Genomic DNA, 19,965 nt, shown 5'->3' on the forward strand with positions numbered 1-19,965 from the left:
TTGATTTAAAGTTGACAATGATCATTTTAAGCAGCATTTTCTGAATGTTGAGCACCTGCTTTCACTGAAAACAATTGACTTTTGACTAATTTTTTTGGTAAGGTTTAAAGTCTTATGTTGTCTCCTTTCACAGATCTGCTGTCGGATACGCGGCAACGTTTGCCTCAAGAGGAGCAGCTACAGATCCTGCAGGCGCGCTATGATGAGGTCATGTCAGGCAAGCACAGCATAGGTCAATCCAGGCGAGCGAAAGCCTTGAAGAAGGAGATGACGGTGATTAAACGGAAGATAGCCCATCAGCGTGAGGGTGGCTGTGTTATGGGCAACCACGTGTCAGGTGTGTCACTGGAGCGCGGCTCAGTGAGTACACGACACGATGAGGAAGAGAGCAGCAGCCACGAGATCGGCGGGAAAGGTGAATAAGCACTAGTTCACCAGTTATTTTGAGGAATAGATATTTGTGCTAGTAACAGTGTAAATATTGATATCAAAAATGAACTATTTTTACTAGTAAGAAAGGCATTGCTGATATGTGATACTGGAATTTCAACTAGTAAGAAATTAATTATAGATATCTGTAATAGCATTTTCAACAGGAGTGATTGACAGATCATTGTTAAATTTTACTGTGCAATGACAAATATCAAGAATTACGGGTTTTACTAGTTGAAGTATTTCCATGTATTTCTGTGAGTGATTCATTTTATATAAAGAGTTAATGTTTTTACTAGTGCAAATGTTTTTACTGATATCAAATTGAATTGTTGATATCTATAATTTATATCCTGCAAATAATTAAAAGTCAATTTGGCTTGTCATAGTGTGCTAAAATTTAATATTCAGGTTAAGGAGTTTGTTCAAATTACAAACACAGTAAGAAGAAAAGAGTTGGCAACTAAAACATTTGTAATATAGGAATATATATTAATATTTAATGTAGTTGAATGTAATTTGAGTATAGTTAAACTGGAAAGAGGACACACTAATTACTGTCTATCTACATGATCAATAACTCTCATTAAAAGTTAGCTCTCTGTTATTTGCAGTTTTACATTGTTAAAATTTGATGTACGGCACAAAGGCAAATCATATAATCTTGAAGAATTTAATTTTTAAATAAGCAAATAAATGAGCATATTGAGTTTTTTTTTCTATTTTCTCTGTAGATCTCAGAACCTCCTCATCTGTGCTGGCCCCTGAGGTGGGCCGTCGTACCTCTGTCCTCTTCTCCAAGAAGAACCCTAAAGCTGCGGGGCCTCCCAAGCGCCCAGGTCGACCCCCTAAGAACCGAGAAGCCCTTCATTGTACGAGAGTGCTGACCTCCAGTTCTGTGGGCCCACCGCAGGTGCCCTCCCTCACCCAGTCACGCAAAAGACTACACAGTCCCCAGTCCAGCTCCAGTTCAGAGTCTGACAGCGAACACGATCACCTCTTGCTGGGTACGCCACTGACCCTGACCCCTAAACCCCATTTTGGTTCTTCTTACATGATGTCTCTCAAGTCGGAACTTTCAGAGCGATTTTTACAAGTCGGAATCTCGTAATTACGGTAATTCCGACATGAAGTGAGCACACCGTTAAATCTAGTGATTTTACATATTATCTACTGCCTACGTAGGTTCACTATCTTCTAATGCAGCATCGTAACTGACATGCAACCTCATAAGTAACTTAATTTGAGCGCTCTATGTAGGCAGCAACTTAACGTATAACTATTACTCCTCACATGTAAAGTAAATAATCAACACACAGTTGATTCCAATAGAGTCTGATGTTAGCATGTTGCACATGCAACAATCAGGGGTGTTTTTTGTCAATGTGTTCTGATAACTACCAAAAAATCAGCTTATTAAAAAAATTAGACAGCGTAAGAAAAACCGTGTTTACATAACATTTGAAATCATCTGATTTTTATGTCAAAACGTGAACAGTCATGCGCACAACACTTGCTTACATTGGATAAGCCAGTAAGAACAGCAGTAAATGTGTGTATATGCAGAGCGAATTCAGTCGGTTTATGCTTAAACCATTTATGACCATACCCTGATTAAAAAAAATAAAAATCGGTGTAAGTGCATGCAAACACAATGACATCAAACCTGACATGATGCGTGCAAACACAAATGGCATTTAAAAGTGGAGGACAAGATTTTAAGTGAATAGCGACTGAATGACTTCAGATGACTTGAAATGTATAGAGCAACAGTTGTATGGACTACTTTTATGGAGCTTGTGAGGACTACGATTAAGAGTTATCAGTGTTTATTTTGCTGCTGTATTCTTCTGTCAGATCTTCACAGTAATGGTTTTGGTGGCAGCAGTCAGCCGGTGACAGAGAGTTTTCTGGTGTACAGGAACGAGCGTAGTCTGCCACGCTCCAGCTCTGATTCTGAATCCACCAGTAGCAGCAGCAGCAGCGCAGCATCAGACAGAACCAGGTACACACAAGAGATTTTCACACTTGATATTGTTAAATGGAATCCTGAGTTATCTTTTTTATGTTCATATAAAAGTGTTAGTGAAGAGCATGCTTGAGATGAGACAAAACCAAGAAAAGTAAAGGGAAATATCACTTGTGAACTGAATATTTTTATTGGGCATCATTTCTAGTTAAGCTATACTTTTTCCAAATTATGTAAAAAGTGTGAAAATATGATTATGTATTTAGGATACATAGTGTTAGCTATGAAATTAGCCTTAACAAGACAAAGGAGTTGGTCATTTTTTTTTTTTTTTTTTTTTAAACATACAAAATGTCATAGTGTCATTTCCAGGACAGAATTCTAGAATTCTATAAACACGATAGAGAATTTGAGATGTGCTGGAAATGACACTAAATATACAACCAATTACACACATGTAACGTATGATAGCGCCTCCTGGTGGCCATTTTTTTTTTTTTTAATATTTTGCACAGACCTCTTGGGCCAAGAGACAAATTGGCCTACTGCATTTCGTCTGATCGGCCTTTGTTAAACTTGTTTAATAGCTGCTAAAAGTTGATTGGTCGATCATTTTCAAGACCTGCGAATGTTCCATAGACCTTGGACAAAGACACTGCATGCAAAATTTCAAGTCGATCGGACAAACGGTTCCATAGTTAAAGCAATATTTATGTTTATCATTTTTATAGCTCCACCAAGTGGTCAAGGCATGCAGTTTTTAAAACATGTCCTCAGATTGATAAGTGTCCCAAATTTGGTGAAAATATCTCTTTTCGTTCAAGAGTTATATCCAGTTAAGTAAAAGTGGCCACGCCCAATTATTGCATTTTGGTGTGCCATCGCAATGTTGAAAAATGCCACATAGAGACTTCTGTGAACATTTATGAGCAGTGATGCAAATGAGTTTGAACTGATTCATGAAATCGATGAATCAAACTTACCACCTTTAATGCATCTTTAATGTCTTTGCTATTGAAGTTTGAGACACTAATAAAACATCTATTAAAGAACTGCACACGATACTCACGAGTCGAGAGACGAGGCGAGATCACAAACTAGTCTAACGATATCATAGATTATTTAGCAGAGACAGGCCATTTCTGTCAAAATGAAGGCGAGAAATTGAAACGCCCAACAGATGTAGAAAGGAAGTCCCGCCTTACAGTTAAAAGAGCCAATCACCTTATAGATACAGACATCACCTGTCAATCAACTCGAGAACGCACTTGAGTTGTTGTTTTTTTGCGTTATATGAGGTAAATAAGCACAATTTATGATACCAGTGTTGTCAGATGTTATATGAAATATGATCTTTGATCATAATCTTGACCAACCGTTTTGAAGATTTTGGTCTTTCCCCATTCAAGTAGATCGGAGCTGCACTGTCATGACAGGAAATAGCCTCCCAAGAGTGTTCCAAAGATGGCAGACATTGGACTGACTTGGTAGAAAGACTTTGACGATATGCTCTTCGGGATATTCACTATGTAGCTTTTATACTGCCAGCAAAATCATACATCAGTACATTATGAACAGTTTTAATCCCAAAGTGTTGTTGCAGTCCAGTGATTTACAAACGCTTTGCTAATCTGTTTGATCAAATCAATAAAAAGAACTGGTTCAATAGAACCATTTGTCAGTGAATCAGGACTGTAATAGTAGCACATCTGCATTTAAAACAGAGGAATACAAGTACAATGCATTACTGATGCTTTCACTGTGTTTTCACAGCACTCCCTCCAAACAAGGCCATGGCAAAGCGTCGTTCTCTCGCTCAGTGTTTCAGGAGGACAGCAGTGAGGAGACGTCTGGAACAGAGAACGACTCCTACTCATTGGGTGGAGGCCGAGTCTCACACTGTGTGTACAGCAACACAGACACTTCATATGATCCTGCATGTGACATGTTCATAGGCTGACCTGTGTGTGTGTGTTTGCAGTAGTTCGAGGCAGGGGGCGCTCTGGGTGCTGGATGAGCTCAGATGACTATAGTTCGCTGGATGCTCTCGATCTGGTATGGGCCAAGTGCAGAGGATACCCCTCTTACCCCGCTCTGGTGAGTTGCATACTGCTGAGTGTACTACTTTTGAATAAATATTGTGACAATACAGTTCTGAGCTTGGTCATTTGTTTATGTTAGGTAAGTTTAGTGTTTAGCAGTAGTTTATTGCTAATAAAACAGATCTCAGTACTGTGCTTCACTTGTATTAAACCAGATGAGCTGGTGATGGTCATGTGGGAGATGCAGATTTGAATACTGTAACATAAAGAAGTGCTGTTACTGTTACCAGCAGAGGGCTGTTTCAGTCCATGTGTGACTGTAATTGTGATCATCTGTTTTGACTAGAGGAAGACCGATATATACCGATTAATCAGCGCTATGGCCGCACTGGAGGAGTCTACAGTTAGAATGTCTTGTTTCTATTTTATAACAGTGGAAATAAGTCATTTAAAAATAAATTTGATCCTCACTTCAATGCATATTGTCTTCTTATGATTAGATAATCACGTGTTTTAAATTGAAGTGAGGGCGTGCACATAAAAATGTAACTATGTGGAAACACATCACTTATTTCCATTAAACCTCATCTGGAGAAATATGTATACAAAACCCTTAATCTAGTGAATATATAGGCTGTAAAAGGCTTCATTTGGTAAATACAGAGCATTGTGTCTTCCTCATTTCAAAATAAGAGTCCCCGCTGTGTTTTGGGCTTGTTTATAGTATACATTTTTTGTGGTTATTATTGGGATTTTGGTTCAGCAATAAACAGCATTTGGGATTTTATTCATTTTGGACTCCTGTCACCTCATAATGTCCATTATAGTACGGAAAGACTAAGATTTCATTTTTTTTTTAACTACCGACCGATTAATTGGTTATCTGCCTTTTCCACCACCATAGTTAATGGTATTTGCAGAATCCACTATCAGTCGACCTCTAGTTTTGACCCGTTGTATTCTCCCCTCAGATCATTGATCCTAAGATGCCACGAGAGGGTGTGTTCCACAGGGGTGTCCCAATCCCTGTCCCACCTCTAGAGGTGCTCAAACTGGGAAAGCAGATGACACAGGAGGCGCGAGAACATCTCTTCCTAGTGCTCTTCTTCGACAACAAGAGGACCTGGTTAGTCACACACATGCACTTTTATTTATCTATCTAAACAGGGACAAACCATAAACTTGTGCTTTTATATATGTATGTCTGATTAGAATTAATATAGTTTAATCTCAAGCCTAAAAGAAGACTTTTTGCATTTGTTCTTCAGTTATGTATACAGGTGCATCTCAATAAATTAGAATGTCATGGAAAAGTTCATTTATTTCAGTAATTCAACGCAAATTGGGAAACTCGTGTATTAAATAAATTCAATGCTCACAGACTGAAGTAGTTTAAGTCTTTGGTTCTTTTAATTGTGATGATTTTGGCTCACATTTAACAAAAACCCACCAATTCACTATCTCAAACAATTAGAATACATCATAAGACCAATAAAAAAAACATTTTTAGTGAATTGTTGGCCTTCTGGAAAGTATGTTCATTTACTGTATATGTCCTCAATTCTTGGTAGGGGCTCCTTTTGCTTTAATTACTGCCTCAATTCGGCGTGGCATGGAGGTGATCAGTTTGTGGCACTGCTGAGGTGGTATGGAAGCCCAGGTTTCTTTGACAGTGGCCTTCAGCTCATCTGCATTTTTTGGTCTCTTGTTTCTCATTTTCCTCTTGACAATACCCCATAGATTCTCTATGGGGTTCAGGTCTGGTGAGTTTGCTGGCCAGTCAAGCACACCAACACCATGGTCATTTAACCAACTTTTGGTGCTTTTGGCAGTGTGGGCAGGTGCCAAATCCTGCTGGAAAATGAAATCAGCATCTTTAAAAAGCTGGTCAGCAGAAGGAAGCCTGAAGTGCTCCAAAATTTCTTGGTAAACGGGTGCAGTGACTTTGGTTTTCAAAAAACACAATGGACCAACACCAGCAGATGACATTGCACCTCAAATCATCACAGACTGTGGAAACTTAACACTGGACTTCAAGCAACTTGGGCTATGAGCTTCTCCACCCTTCCTCCAGACTCTAGGACCTTGGTTTCCAAATGAAATACAAAACTTGCTCTCATCTGAAAAGAGGACTTTGGAACACTGGGCAACAGTCCAGTTCTTCTTCTCCTTAGCCCAGGTAAGACGCCTCTGACGTTGTCTGTGTGTGGTGGCTCTTGATGCCTTGACCCCAGCCTCAGTCCATTCCTTGTGAAGTTCACCCAAATTCTTGAATCGATTTTGCTTGACAATCCTCATAAGGCTGCGGTTCTCTCGGTTGGTTGTGCATCTTTTTCTTCCACACTTTTTCCTTCCACTCAACTTTCTGTTAACATGCTTGGATACAGCACTCTGTGAACAGCCAGCTTCTTTGGCAATGAATGTTTGTGGCTTACCCTCCTTGTGAAGGGTGTCAATGATTGCCTTCTGGACAACTGTCAGATCAGCAGTCTTCCCCATGATTGTGTAGCCTAGTGAACCAAACTGAGAGACCATTTTGAAGGCTCAGGAAACTTTGCAGGTGTTTTGAGTTGATTAGCTGATTGGCATGTCACCATGTTCTAATTTTTTGAGATAGTGAATTGGTGGGTTTTTGTTAAATGTGAGCCAAAATCATCACAATTAAAAGAACCAAAGACTTAAACTACTTCAGTCTGTGTGCATTGAATTTATTTAATACACAAGTTTCACAATTTGAGTTGAATTACTGAAATAAATGAACTTTTCCACGACATTCTAATTTATTGAGATGCACCTGTACTTTTTACAAATGAGGATTTTCCAAATGTCCTCAAAGGAGAATTTTGTCATATTTTGCTCTCTTCTGGGGGCTAATTTTTCCCCAAAGTATATTTATCAACACACACACAAACACTTGTGTTCTTCCTTGTGTGGGGAATATTCCATGTGTTGAATGAAACATGAAGTTCCAGAGGAAAAAATAAAACTTCTGTTATAAAATTTGCCACTGCGGTAAAAGATGATGTCGAGAGTCACAACAGATGTTTTTGTTTTTAGTAGATGGTTTATATACATTTCATTGTGTCTCTCACACTATCAGTTAAAAGTTTGGCCACACTGACTGAATTTACGTTTCTCATGATTTTGAAGCATTTTGATCTCAAGGCTTCTGCTTGAAATTAGTTTTGTAGACATATTATTTGTGCCTACATCTTAATTTCTTTATAAAGCTGTTTTATTTATTTATTTATTTATTTTTTTTATTGTAGAAATCAAGTGACTGTACATGGGTAGTTTAGAGTAGTTTAACATGTTTTGTTCACTATATAATTGCTATACTTCCATTTGTGTTATTTCATAGTTTTAATGACTTTATAATGATAATAATATAGAGTGAGTAGTGTCCAATAGGGCTGGGCGATATGTAAAAAATATTTTAGGGATAATTGCCTTAAAAAATATCGTGATATCTGATTACATCGTCAACCCCTCTGACGAGGGTCAGTGAATTTTTTGGCTTTATTGATTTTGCTTTAAAAAATGTTATTCATTTATTGAAACAAAAAACGTAAAGGACATTTCTAAATTCAAATTGCATTTTAAACGAAAAAAGTGATCAAAAAATCTTATTTAACCACCTTCCCAAATCCAAACATTTACCATCTCCAACGGCCCCATTTGCCATCATGCAAGCATCCGTCAACGACAACAGGTGGAAAATTACTAATAGCATACAGATTAAGAACTAAATACAATTATAAATGTAAAGACAATAATAATCAAAATAAATAAGCCTAATAAATTCCCTTGTGTTCTCAAAATAATACTGTCAAATGTGTGTTCTTATCAAATTTGTGTTTGTATTGCGTTTTAGTAATACAGTTTATGCTGCCTAAAGAAAATAAAATAAAATTCAACTTTAGGTTCAAGGTGAAAGTGTCTTGCATTACTTCGATTTAATCACTTTTGTAATTTGCAGCATTCTCAGAGACAGTATTCTTGCAAACAGTTTTCAGATGAATGAAACAGAGAAAAAAAAAGAGTGAAAACTCTTTACATGCGCTTGTTCCACATAACAGGCTCGTGCTGCACGCCTCTGAACAAGCAACGAATCAGACACGAGCAGTAGCTGTGTTTCCAAGTTGTGAATTTAATTTATTCGAAAAATCTGAATATCGCAAAAACAATGTGCAGATAAAGCTGCGTTTCCATCCCTTGCGTTCAAAAGAACAAAATCGTCATTTCCAGGGAAATTGTAGCGACTGTGTGACTTTTATTAATAAAATACTTGCGGTTTTGGACACGCAGACAAAACACTTTAATAACTCGTTTCATGACTGGAAAAGACAGCGCATCACACAGTTCTGGGAGCACTATGTGTGTGTGTGTGTCCTCCATCATGACTTAAAAGTATAAATAAACCTGCTCTTCTGGAAAAAGTACAAGTTTGTGATTAATTTATTTGCTCTGCAAACTCTCTTCAGGCTTTGGATTTTTCAGGACACCGGTGTTTCAGAATGACCAGGGCAACAATTCAGTTGCGATGAATGGTCCGTTGGTTCATCCAGTTATGAATTATTCAGTCACATGATTTTTTGATGTGCATCTTGCATTCCTGTTAAATTCAATAGGAGTTTATTCTGTAAATGTGTTTCCATCATAGTTTATGCGTATTTCTTCTTATCGAATAAAAATGTATCCACCTCAAGCGAGCGTATAAGTTTTCCATGTGCATTTTAAGATTTTATTTGCATGTTGGTGTTTCCATCCAGCAGATTTTTTGCGATATCCTAAAATGCGCATAAAAAAAGCATTGATGGAAACACAGCTATTGACGGCTTTTCTTTTGTCTGTTCTTAAAAATATAATAAAGTGTGTTTCTTCAAGAGCATGTCTTTATGACTACTATCATTTCTTGTCATGTGTCTGTAGCGGTGGGGGCGTGGTCGAGCATTTGCCCGGAGAGAGAAAAAGTGGAAAGGGTGCATACACCTGAGCCCTACAATGACTAACACCTGTTTCTAATTGCAGTAAGCATCGGGGAGAGCGATAAAGCGTGGCCATGCCAGAGACCAGGGGAGAGAGCTACCAGATAGAAAGAGACTGAATTGAGTTATGATTTTGATCTAATGTGTATTGTGCTGAAAAGCCATTTTTGAGTTTGTTTAATTAAAAGTCCTACCTTTAAGTTGAAATCCTACATTTCCCGTTTCCTCCTTTCCCACCCAACGAACCTCTTCATACAACCAACTGCGAGGACTCCATGACAGCGTACTTCCTCCAATTTTCATGGGTTTTGGCACCAGTGTGAAGAGGTTCATTGGGTGGGAAAGGAGGAAACAGGAAATGTAGGATTTCAACTCAAAGGTAGGACTTTTAATTAAACTCAAAAATGTTTTTTCAGCACAATACACATTAGATCAAAATCATAACTCAATTCAGTCTCTTTCTATCTGGTAGCTCTCTCCCTTGGTCTCTGGCGTGGCCGCTCTTTATCACTCTCCCCGATGCTTACTGCAATTAGAAACAGGTGTTAGTCATTATCGGGCTCAGGTGTATGCGCACTTACCGCTTTCTCTCTCTCCAGATGAACGCTCGACCACACCCCCGCCGCCACAGTGTCACTCAGAGACGTCTTGCAGAAGGTTGACGGTCTGTTGCAGGTAGATGAAAAAATCACCATCACTATTTGAAAAAAGTAATTTTTGATCAAATCTAGAGAGGCCCCATTTCCAGCAGTCATAACTCCAACACCTTATCCTTGAGTAATCTTGCTAAATTGCTAATTTGGTACTAGAAAATCACTTGCCGTTATATCAAACACAGTTGAAAGCTATTTGGTTTGTTAAATGAAGCTTAACATTGTCTTTGTGTTTGTTTTTGAGTTGCCACAGCATGCAATAGACTGGCATGTCTTAAGGTCAATATTAGGTCAAAAATGGCAAAAAAGAAACCGCTTTCTCTAGAAACTCATCAGTCAATCATTGTTTTGACGAATGAAGGCTATACAATGTTTGAAATTGCCCTCAGATGTTGCAGGCATAAGCAACGTGTGGTCTGAGGACTCGGTTCATGAGCCGCTGGAACGTAGCCGAAGCCCCAAACAAACCGTACGGAAGCGTCACAAATTGGTGTAAGCCGAACGGTGTGGAGAAGGCCGTTTTCTCATGGGATATTGGGGTTAAGGGGATCTGCCAATAGCCCTTTGTCAAATCCAGTTTCGAATAAAAACTAGCTGTGCCTAACCTATCGAGCAGTTTATCAATATGAGGCATTGGGTATGCATCAAATTTAGACAACTCATTTACTTTCCGATAATCCACGCAGAACTGGACCAACCCATCACTCTTAGGAACCAGCACCACCGGACTGGACCATTCACTGTGGGATTCCTCTATTACTCCCATCTTGAGCATTGCATCCAATTCTTCTCGTACAACTTTTTTCTTGTGCTCGTAAAGCCGGTAGGGACGAGTACGTACCACGACCCTGGGCGTAATCTCGATGTGGTGCTGTATGAGGTTTGTACGACCAGGCAGAGGCGAGAACACGTCTGCAAAAAATTTTTGTAACTTGGCAACCTCTGTGAGTTGAGACGGCAAGAGGTGGTCTCCACAAGTGACCGGGGTGAGATGATTGGCTTTTAAGTTCACCTCCGGCCTGAGCTCCGCCCTCTCTGGAACCACCATTGCCAACATCACAGGGACCACCTCCCTCCATTATTTCAGGAGGTTGAGATGGTATATTTGATGTGCATCACCTCTGTCTGTTCGTTTTACCTCATAAACGAGATCTCCCACTCGTCGTGTGATCTCAAAGGGCTCTTGCCACATGGTGAGTAATCTGGAGCTCGATGTTGGGAGTAATACAAGCACTTTGTCTCCCGGTGCAAATTCCCGTAGCCGAGTGCCCCATCATATAGTCGGGTTTGATGTTTTTTCTCCTGTGTTAGTCGACCCAAAGTGTGGAGTTTTGCTGTAAGATCAAGAACATACTGAATTTCGTTTTTACTGTTTGAAGGTCCCTCCTCCCAATCTTCCCACATGACGTCGAGCACACCACGTGGCCGATGCCCATACAGCTTCTCAAATGGGGAATACCCTGTGGTGGCTTGGGGGACCTCACGAACAGCAAATAATAGGGGTTTGAGCCACTTATCCCAATTCCTAGCGTCCTCGTGCACGAATTTACGAATCATATTTTTCAGGGTTTTATTAAATCGTTCCACCAACCCATCTGTTTGTGGGTGATAAACACTGGTGCGAATCGATTTAATGGCCAATAATTTATACAGTTCGCGTAGTGTTCGTGACATGAAATTAGTGCCTTGATCTGTGAGGATTTCTTTCAGAATCCCCACTCGGAAGATAATTTTGAAGAGTCCTCTGCAGCACTATGTGCTGAGATGTTGCGCAGAGGCACTGCTTCCGTGTATCCCGTTGCGTAATCCACCAGAACTAACACAAAGCAATGCCCCTGTACAGTCCTTTCTAATGGCCCAACGAGGTCCATGCCAATTCTTTTGAAGGGGACCTCGATTAATGGAAGCGGGCGCAATGGTGGTTTTGGGGCGGCCGGCGGATTCATCAGCTGCACACCACCTGCGGACAGCCCCATGAATGCCCAGCCAATAGAAACGTGCCATTAGACGGTTTAACGTTTTTTCTTGCCCTAAGTGACCCACAATCGGATTATGATGAGCCATCTGGAATAGCATTTCCTGACGGCTTTTCGGTATCAACAGTTGGGTTGTATCATCTTTTGTCTGAGTGTCCTGCGTCACTCGAGACAACCTGTCTTTAAAAAATGAAAAATACGGATATGCTAGTGCAACGTCTGGCTGGAGGCGTTGACCATCAGTCACTTTCCCTTGATCAAAAGCATGCCTAAGGGACTCATCTCACAACTGCTCCAGAGGGAAATCCCCAGCAGGGAACCCTCTAAGGGCTGGGAAAGCCGAGACTTTCCCCCTCCCTTACGTAATCCTGACATGGAGCTGATATTGACGGCCCTGGCTCCACCTCCCCAGCCAGCGCTTCACACCCCACACACCGATACGCTTTGTTGCAGGACCCATCTACACACATTCCCCTCAATAAAGTTGTAAATGCCAGCCAATTAATTCCCAGAATTAGTGGATGGGTGAGGCGGGAATTAACCGCAGCCTCGACACTATGTTTTTGTCCCCGAAATTGAATAGTAACTGTTACTACAGGGTAACTTTAAATATCCGCTTGCACACACCTCACCTTCACCCTCCGCCCCGTGCCCAAAGCCTCGTCTTGAACCAAACATTGGTGGATAGTGGTTTGATTACAACTGGTATCCACCAAAGCTTGATATGTACTTCCTCTGATACTCACAGGTATGTGGTATGTTCCAGCTCGATCGGGAGCAGCCCGTGGGGTGTCGGGGACCCGGACCAACACTTCCAGTTCCATCATGGGGCATTGGTCCTGGAAGTGCCCTGGCTTCCTGCAACTCCAACAAGCCAGCCCAGACACTTAAGCCCACACCCGTGGCAGCGGATTTACCAGCCTGGGGAGAAGAGTGAAAAGAGACAGGGGGAACCACCGGCTGGAAAAACCCCCGTGACCGGGGAGCTGGTTTGAGGGTAAACATCCCCAGTTTCAGGGGAAATGGGGTGGGGGGGGACTCCTCCATCCCCAGGTGCGCTGCCATATGGTCCTTAGCCAGCTGGATGGCCTCCTCCTGTGACGCCGGGCGGTGGCACTGGACCCATTCTGCTGTTCCGGTCGGCATACGAAGGACAAACTGCTCCAGCACCACCAGAACAATGACTTCCACAGCATCACGCTCCTCCGCCAGCAGCCACCTCCGGCAGGCGTCACGGAGCTTTTGGGCAAACGCAAAAACGCCGTGCTCGCTCAGCATTAGTGAGTGGAAGTGCTGTCGTTGTTGCTCTGGGCTGTAGCCGACCCATTGCAAGATGGCTTTCTTTAGGTCATCATACACCAGGAGGTTCGCTGTAGGCAGATGTTGTCAAGTTGGGCTTCCCCGGACAACAGAGGAAGGAGGCAGGCCACCCACTGTGACTTCGGCCATTTCCACAGCTCCGCCGTCTGCTCGAACAACTCTATAAATGCCTCTGGTTCGTCGTGCATTTTCATAAGGGTGAGCAGGGGCATGGAAGCTATTGGGTCCAGGGTCATGGCTGAGCCTTGCTCCTGTTGTATGAAGCTCCGGAGCGCCTGCCGTTCCTCCGCTTGAGCCCGGAGAATTGCCTGGAAACACTGGTCTTGGTCTCGACGTAGCTCAAGCAGGGCCTGGTGTTGAGCCTGGTGCATGCTGGCGAGAGATTTGATGACTTCGGCCAGCGGCAATGACTCCATGATGACGTATTGTCTTCCTCAAGATCCCGGGTTTTGGCACCACTGTAACAGGACTGGTCGGTATGGGAATGAGGAAGCGAGGTTCAGGTATCTTCCAAACACTTTATTCACAAATGAAACACTCTAACATATGGGTAACACTCTAACGCATCGCACTCCTGAGCATTGCCTTTAAATTGTTTAACTTGGGTCAAATGTTTTGGGTAGTTTTCCACAAGCTTCTCACAATACGTTGCTGGAATTTTGGCCCATTCCTCCAGACAGAACTGATGTAACTGAGTCAGGTTTGTAGACCTCCTTGCTCGCACATGCTTTTTCAGTTCTGCCCACAAATGTTCTATCGGATTGAGGTCAGGGCTTTGTGATGGCCGCTCCAATTCCTTGACTTTGTTGTCCTTAAGCCATTTTGCCACAATTTTGGAGGTATGCTTCATGTCTTTAACTTCCTGGATGATGTCTTGAGATGTTGCTTCAATATATCCACTGTGGCAGGGTGAGCAAGAGACAGACACAGTGGGTGTGGCGTCAAGCCTCAGAGAGGCATTTATTGGAAACAATAATAAACATAAAATGTCCAAAAGGGATACTAAAGTGTCCAAGGGGGAGTAGTGTTCATAATAAAAGAGGGAATCTGGCATCCTCACGGTGAACTGGGCTCCATGAAAGGAGCGGGGTAGTGTCCATAGGATAGCCCAGGCACGGGCTGGGTCAGTCGGACGCTCACGCTCCCCTCCAAAGTCCACAGCACGTGGGGCAGCGGCGTCACTGGCGACTGTCTTCCCAGGCCTGTGGCAAGCGTGAGGGGAAGGCGGCCTGGCATCTAGCCCGTCGGCGGCAACGTGAGCAGTTCACCCCCGGCGACTCATTACAATGTCCGAGGGTCCGAAGAAAGGGTCCGGCAGCGCGTCCACTCGTCCGATCCCTCCCAGCTCTGGGCGTGCGGGGATGCCAGTGTGTGCACACATGGAGATTTGAAGCCGGCTCCCCGAGAAGAGGTGCGCACTGCGTTTTAAAGACAGCGGTGATGAAGCATTATCCCCATCAGGTGTGCTTCATTTACCACTGACCAAACGAGGCTTATTAATTATGCACCTCGTCTTGCTCTTCCGCCCAACTCCCATCGTGAGCCTGGCTGAAGGGCAGCCCTAAGAGGCGGGGTGACGATGACGTGCCAGAGGGGCAGATCATTCCGCCACACCACATAATTTTCCTTCCTCATGATGCCAACTATTTTGTGAAGTGCACCAGTCCCTCCTGCAGCAAAGCACCCCCACAACATGATGCTGCCACCCCCATGCTTCAAGGTTGGGATGGTGTTCTTCGGCTTGCAAGCCTCACCCTGTTTCCTCCAAGCATAATAATGGTCACTATGCCCAAATAGATCAATTTTTGTTTTATCAGACCAGAGGACATTTCTCCAGAAAGTAAGATGTTTGTCCTCATGTGCACTTGCAAACTGTAGTTTGGCTTTTTTATGGTGGTTTTGGAGCAGTGGCTTCTTCCTTGCTGAGCAGCCTTTCAGATTATGTCGATATAGGACTCGTTTTACTGTGGATATAGATACTTGTCTACCTGTTTCCTCCAGCATCTTCACAAGGTCCTTTGCTGTTGTTCTGGGATTGATTTGCGCTTTTCGCACCAAACTACGTTCATCTCTAGGAGATAGAATGTGTCTCCTTCCTGAGCGGTATGATGGCTGCGTGGTCCCATGGTGTTTATACTTGCGTACTATTGTTTGTACAGATGAACGTGGTACATTCAGGCATTTGGAAATTGCTTCCAAGGATGAACCAGACTTGTGGAGGTCCACAAATTTTTTTCTGAGGTCTTGGCCGATTTCTTTATTTTCCCATGATGTCAAGCACGACATGAATAATCAACACTTCTGGAAACATAATTTGATGAAAAAAATCTGACTTTCTGTAGCTTGGTGGTATTTAAAATTTCACAACATATGTGGACATACATTTTTAGGAAATCTATTTGCTCTAAAAAAAATATTTATTTTTTTTGCTTGTTTATAGGTACTACTAATTACAAATTAAAAAGGGAAATGGAAAATGCACACAGCAGTCACGCTCGGGTCTCAGGAGGTTAAAGGTTATCGTTAAAAATCAATTCCCCTATGGAGAAAATTTATGTGATTTTTACTTCCACAACCAGACTGTTGTACTCTATTTGCAACAACAACGTTCAATACATCACACAAAACCAAAAGTTTCAGTTTAAGGTGTAGAAACTCATGTACAGTATACTGTATGATAAATGAATATAAGATGTACGTGTGATAGTTCCATCAACTGGCCTGAAACTCTCTCACACTGACCCTGGGCCACAATCCTTATTGTTAATCCTTGCCAGAGAACATGATGTAAGGCACAAAATGAGTCCTGTATAAATGTGTGTGTGATTGTTTGTACAGGCAATGGCTGCCACGCTCCAAACTGGTTCCTCTCGGTGTCAATCAGGATCTGGACAAGGAGAAGATGCTGGAGGGCAGGAAGTCAAACATCAGGAAGTCTGTTCAGGTGGCGTACCACCGCGCCATGCAGCACCACAACAAAGTCCAGGGTGACCCCAGCAGTGATACCAGCGAAAGCGACTGAACACACACACACACACACACGCACATACACGTCCAACCGGCAAAACTACATACAGTGAAGCATTCACACTGAAGTATAGCACAAAATAATTTTCTTAACAAAATATATGAGCATCCTTAAAGCAAGGTAAACTAAAGAAAAGTAAACTTAATTCAAGAGAAATTCCCTGAAAAGGAATATTCCTGGTTCAACACAAGTGAAGCTCAGTTGATGTTTTTTGTGGCATAATGTTGATTACCACAAAAAATTATTTCAACTCGTCCCTCGATTTCTTTCTAATGGAAGTCAATGGGGTCAATCCGTAAATGTTAAATACTCACTGTTTCAAAAGTATAGACACAAGACAAACAATATATGTGTTAACATGATTTTACTGTGATAAAATCACTTAAATTACCATAAAAACATCAATATAAACAAATATAAGTGTCAAATAATACATAAGTTTTATCAGAAGAATTAATGTAAGTGCTTTTATAAAATTATAAGTTTCACATTTCTGCCTTTTAAACCCTCCAATAATTGTCCCCATTGACTTCTATTGTAAGTGTCTCACTCTAACTTCCATTTTACATTTTTTTAAAGAAAAGGAGAGACGAATCAAAATGTATTTTGTAGAAATCAACATTATGCCACAAATTCTGTCGACTGAGCTTAACTTGTATTGAACCCGGAATATTCTTTTAAAACAAGATGCATTTACTTGAGAAGCAAAATTGCATTCTAGTAGACTTGTTTTAATAGAAATACATTTATTTTTCTCACTCCACTGGCAAAATAGGTGATAGAATTTTAATTTTTATACTATCTTATGTAATTTAGCTTCTTATGTAATCCATCTTAACTGGAAAACAAACAAAAAAAGTTTAAGAAAATATTTTTTGTGCAGTGTTTGAAACTATTAACAAAGATGTATTTAAACTGAAAGACACACACACTGTAATACTCTCTACTCTGGTGCTAAATTGCTTCAGGCCTGATGTTAAAGGACGTGTCCTCAGGATGTGTGTCTGAACGTGTTCACAGGTTAAATGTGACTTTTTCAGGTGCAGCCAATAATAAAGGACAAACACACAGTCCATGTACCTCACACTACAGCCAGTATTCAATATTTGATGAATTCTTTGATAGACTTCTGCTTACCACTAAAAAAAGGCATGAATTGTGATTTTCACAATGCGTGTGAAACCACAACCCCAAATTTAGCACATCTAAACCATGTGCTCTGCTGTTCGTGTGTGTGTGTGTGTGTGTGTGTGTGTGTGTGTGTGTGTGAGTGCGTGTACACGTGAGCGAGAATTCATGTTCCGTTAAATGTGGCTGAAATGAAGAGCATGCAGCACATTTTATTTTTAAAAGAAATTGGTAATGTATTTATTTGTTCTTCCAAATGAGACAAACCCTCCTCTTCCCATAAACGCACCCACACACACCTTCACCTCGTGAATCAGTGTATCTGTCGGTGTTTGTTGTGTTTATATTTTGTGACCTGTGTTGTTTCTTGAATGAATGGATGGATGAATGCATTGATAACTAACTGTTGTCTGATAATGTGCCAGTTCTGTTACTGTAGAACTTTTATATATATATATATATTAATAAATACATGCAATAGACTTTAATAAAAGGTTTGAGTTTTTTTACATCTGTTTCATGAGTGATTTTTGTTAGTGAAGAATCATTAAGTCTGTTTGTAAAGGGTGTGAAATGAGAGGATTTAAATTCAAATCTGTTGTGAGTAATCTGTTAAATAATCATATCATCAGTTTAATCAATAAGTAGGATTTAAACAATTAAAGGTGCACTCTGAAAATGTTTACTCATAAATGTTACTCCCGTAGTGATTCATAATTTTGAAACATATAAAATGAGATGAAGACTGCAGTCATTTCAGTAACCTTATAAAAGCGGTTTTATTCTACATGTTAGAATCACATGAATACTGCTTGCTTAATCTCAGTAACTGTCCTTTTATTGGACACTTTCACTCGATTAAAGTAATCATGGCTGACTGTGAATAATACATTTCTACAATGGCATCAGAAACTGAAAACTATTGATTTTAAATTATGCTGCATCCACACCAGTAGTTGTCAGTGTAAGTCCAAGATGACATATACAAAACATAATTGAGTGCACCCAGGGGCGGGTTTACGATTTCGGAGGCCCCAAGCAACCAACCAACCCGGGGCTCCATTTCGAAAATCTTGGCTTAAAAAATAACAAAACTGAGTTTAAATCATAATTTTAAATTGATCCTATCAGCCATTGTAGCCAAGTACATTCAAAATGTTGGAAGGTCACGACATGGCACGCAGCAGCTTGCCCGTGTCCACTCTTCTGTGCCTCGTGACACGGTTCAGCGCCTGCACCATTTCCTATAGGAACCCCTAGTGTCACCACATCGACACAACTTCGAGTGAGTGACAGACAGGGAACATCTTGGTTACCGATGTAACCTCTGTTCCCTGATGGAGGGAATGAGACCATGTGTTGATGCGACTGCGCTGAACCGGCCGCTGACATGGCCAAGACTCTCTATCAGCTCCTCAACATCAGTCTGAATAAGTGATGCACGCCATCTTCTTTTATACCTATATGTCCTGGGCAGATAGTGGCTTGCAAATTCCACTGCCCAGTTTTCATTGGCCTTTCCTATTTTAAGCAAAGGTGATTGGGGCTCTCAAGATCGAACCCCTAGTGTCACAACATCGACACAATGTCTCGTTCCCTCCATCAGGGAACAGAGGTTACATCAGTAACCAAGACGTTACTTATATTTTGAATTTTAAATACGTAATCCCGTTACATGCATTCCGTTACTCCCAAACCCTAGCGTTGTAGGTGCTACGGGTTGTTTAGATCAGTTTTACTATCAGAAATAATTAATAATTAATTATTATTAATTAATATTTAAAATTAAATAATAGAATTTATTTAAATTATATCCTCGGGGCACCATACTTTGATGAGAAAAATGATAGCAAGTTACTGATCGAGTCTCAGAAAAAAAATCTACCCTGAAGGTTGAGTATTTTAATTATTAATCAAAATAATCAAAAGGGGAGGAACTAGTTAAATTATTGCCATACAAATCTAATAGTAATCTAATTACAGTTAGTTTCTAACACCAATAAAATAACAGTATGCTGAGGTAACATGGGAGTTCTTGACTTGGCAGAGGCTGGCTTCAACACAATATTCAATCAAAAACAAACAGGAGTTCTTCTTATTAAAATATAACAAGATTTATTATAATCAAGCAGTAATGAACACAGCCAATACTAGCTGAATATAACCAAAACATAACAAGGAAATCCTAAACTAACAGTGGAGCTATATGCTAGTGTGTGTGTGTGTGTGTGTGTGTGTCTAGATGCGGTAACAAAGGAACCAAAATGGAGGATCAGATTCAAAATGGAGGATTAGATCCAAAATGGAGCTGATACCATGTGAGGGTGGAAATGAGCGGACACAAAAAAGGAACTGATGAAACAGGCGGGAGAATTTGGTTCACCGGCCTGAGTCGGACATAAACCGCGGCACCGCTCACTCAGTGAATA

The 19,965-nt window shown here is 41.0% G+C and overlaps 1 protein-coding gene across 2 annotated transcripts in view; it reads left to right on the top strand.

Moving 5' to 3' along the window:
- The window catches only part of LOC127414897 (peregrin-like), a 72,515-nt gene extending 54,470 nt beyond the window's left edge, over positions 1–18,045 (top strand). The window contains exons 10-16 of one of the 2 annotated variants that reach the window (XM_051653272.1): positions 134–415; positions 1,167–1,439; positions 2,290–2,437; positions 4,175–4,302; positions 4,383–4,498; positions 5,415–5,569; positions 16,219–18,045. In XM_051653272.1, coding sequence (XP_051509232.1) covers positions 134–415; positions 1,167–1,439; positions 2,290–2,437; positions 4,175–4,302; positions 4,383–4,498; positions 5,415–5,569; positions 16,219–16,402 — 1,286 coding nt within the window. In that variant the 3' untranslated portion in view covers positions 16,403–18,045. The remainder of the gene's footprint in view (positions 1–133; positions 416–1,166; positions 1,440–2,289; positions 2,438–4,174; positions 4,303–4,382; positions 4,499–5,414; positions 5,570–16,218) is intronic. The other variant, XM_051653273.1, reaches the window with a different exon arrangement.
- The last annotated feature ends 1,920 nt before the right edge of the window (positions 18,046–19,965 follow it).

This window comes from Myxocyprinus asiaticus, chromosome 24 (genome assembly GCF_019703515.2).
Source record: "Myxocyprinus asiaticus isolate MX2 ecotype Aquarium Trade chromosome 24, UBuf_Myxa_2, whole genome shotgun sequence".
In the NCBI taxonomy this organism is placed as follows: Eukaryota; Metazoa; Chordata; class Actinopteri; order Cypriniformes; family Catostomidae; genus Myxocyprinus; species Myxocyprinus asiaticus.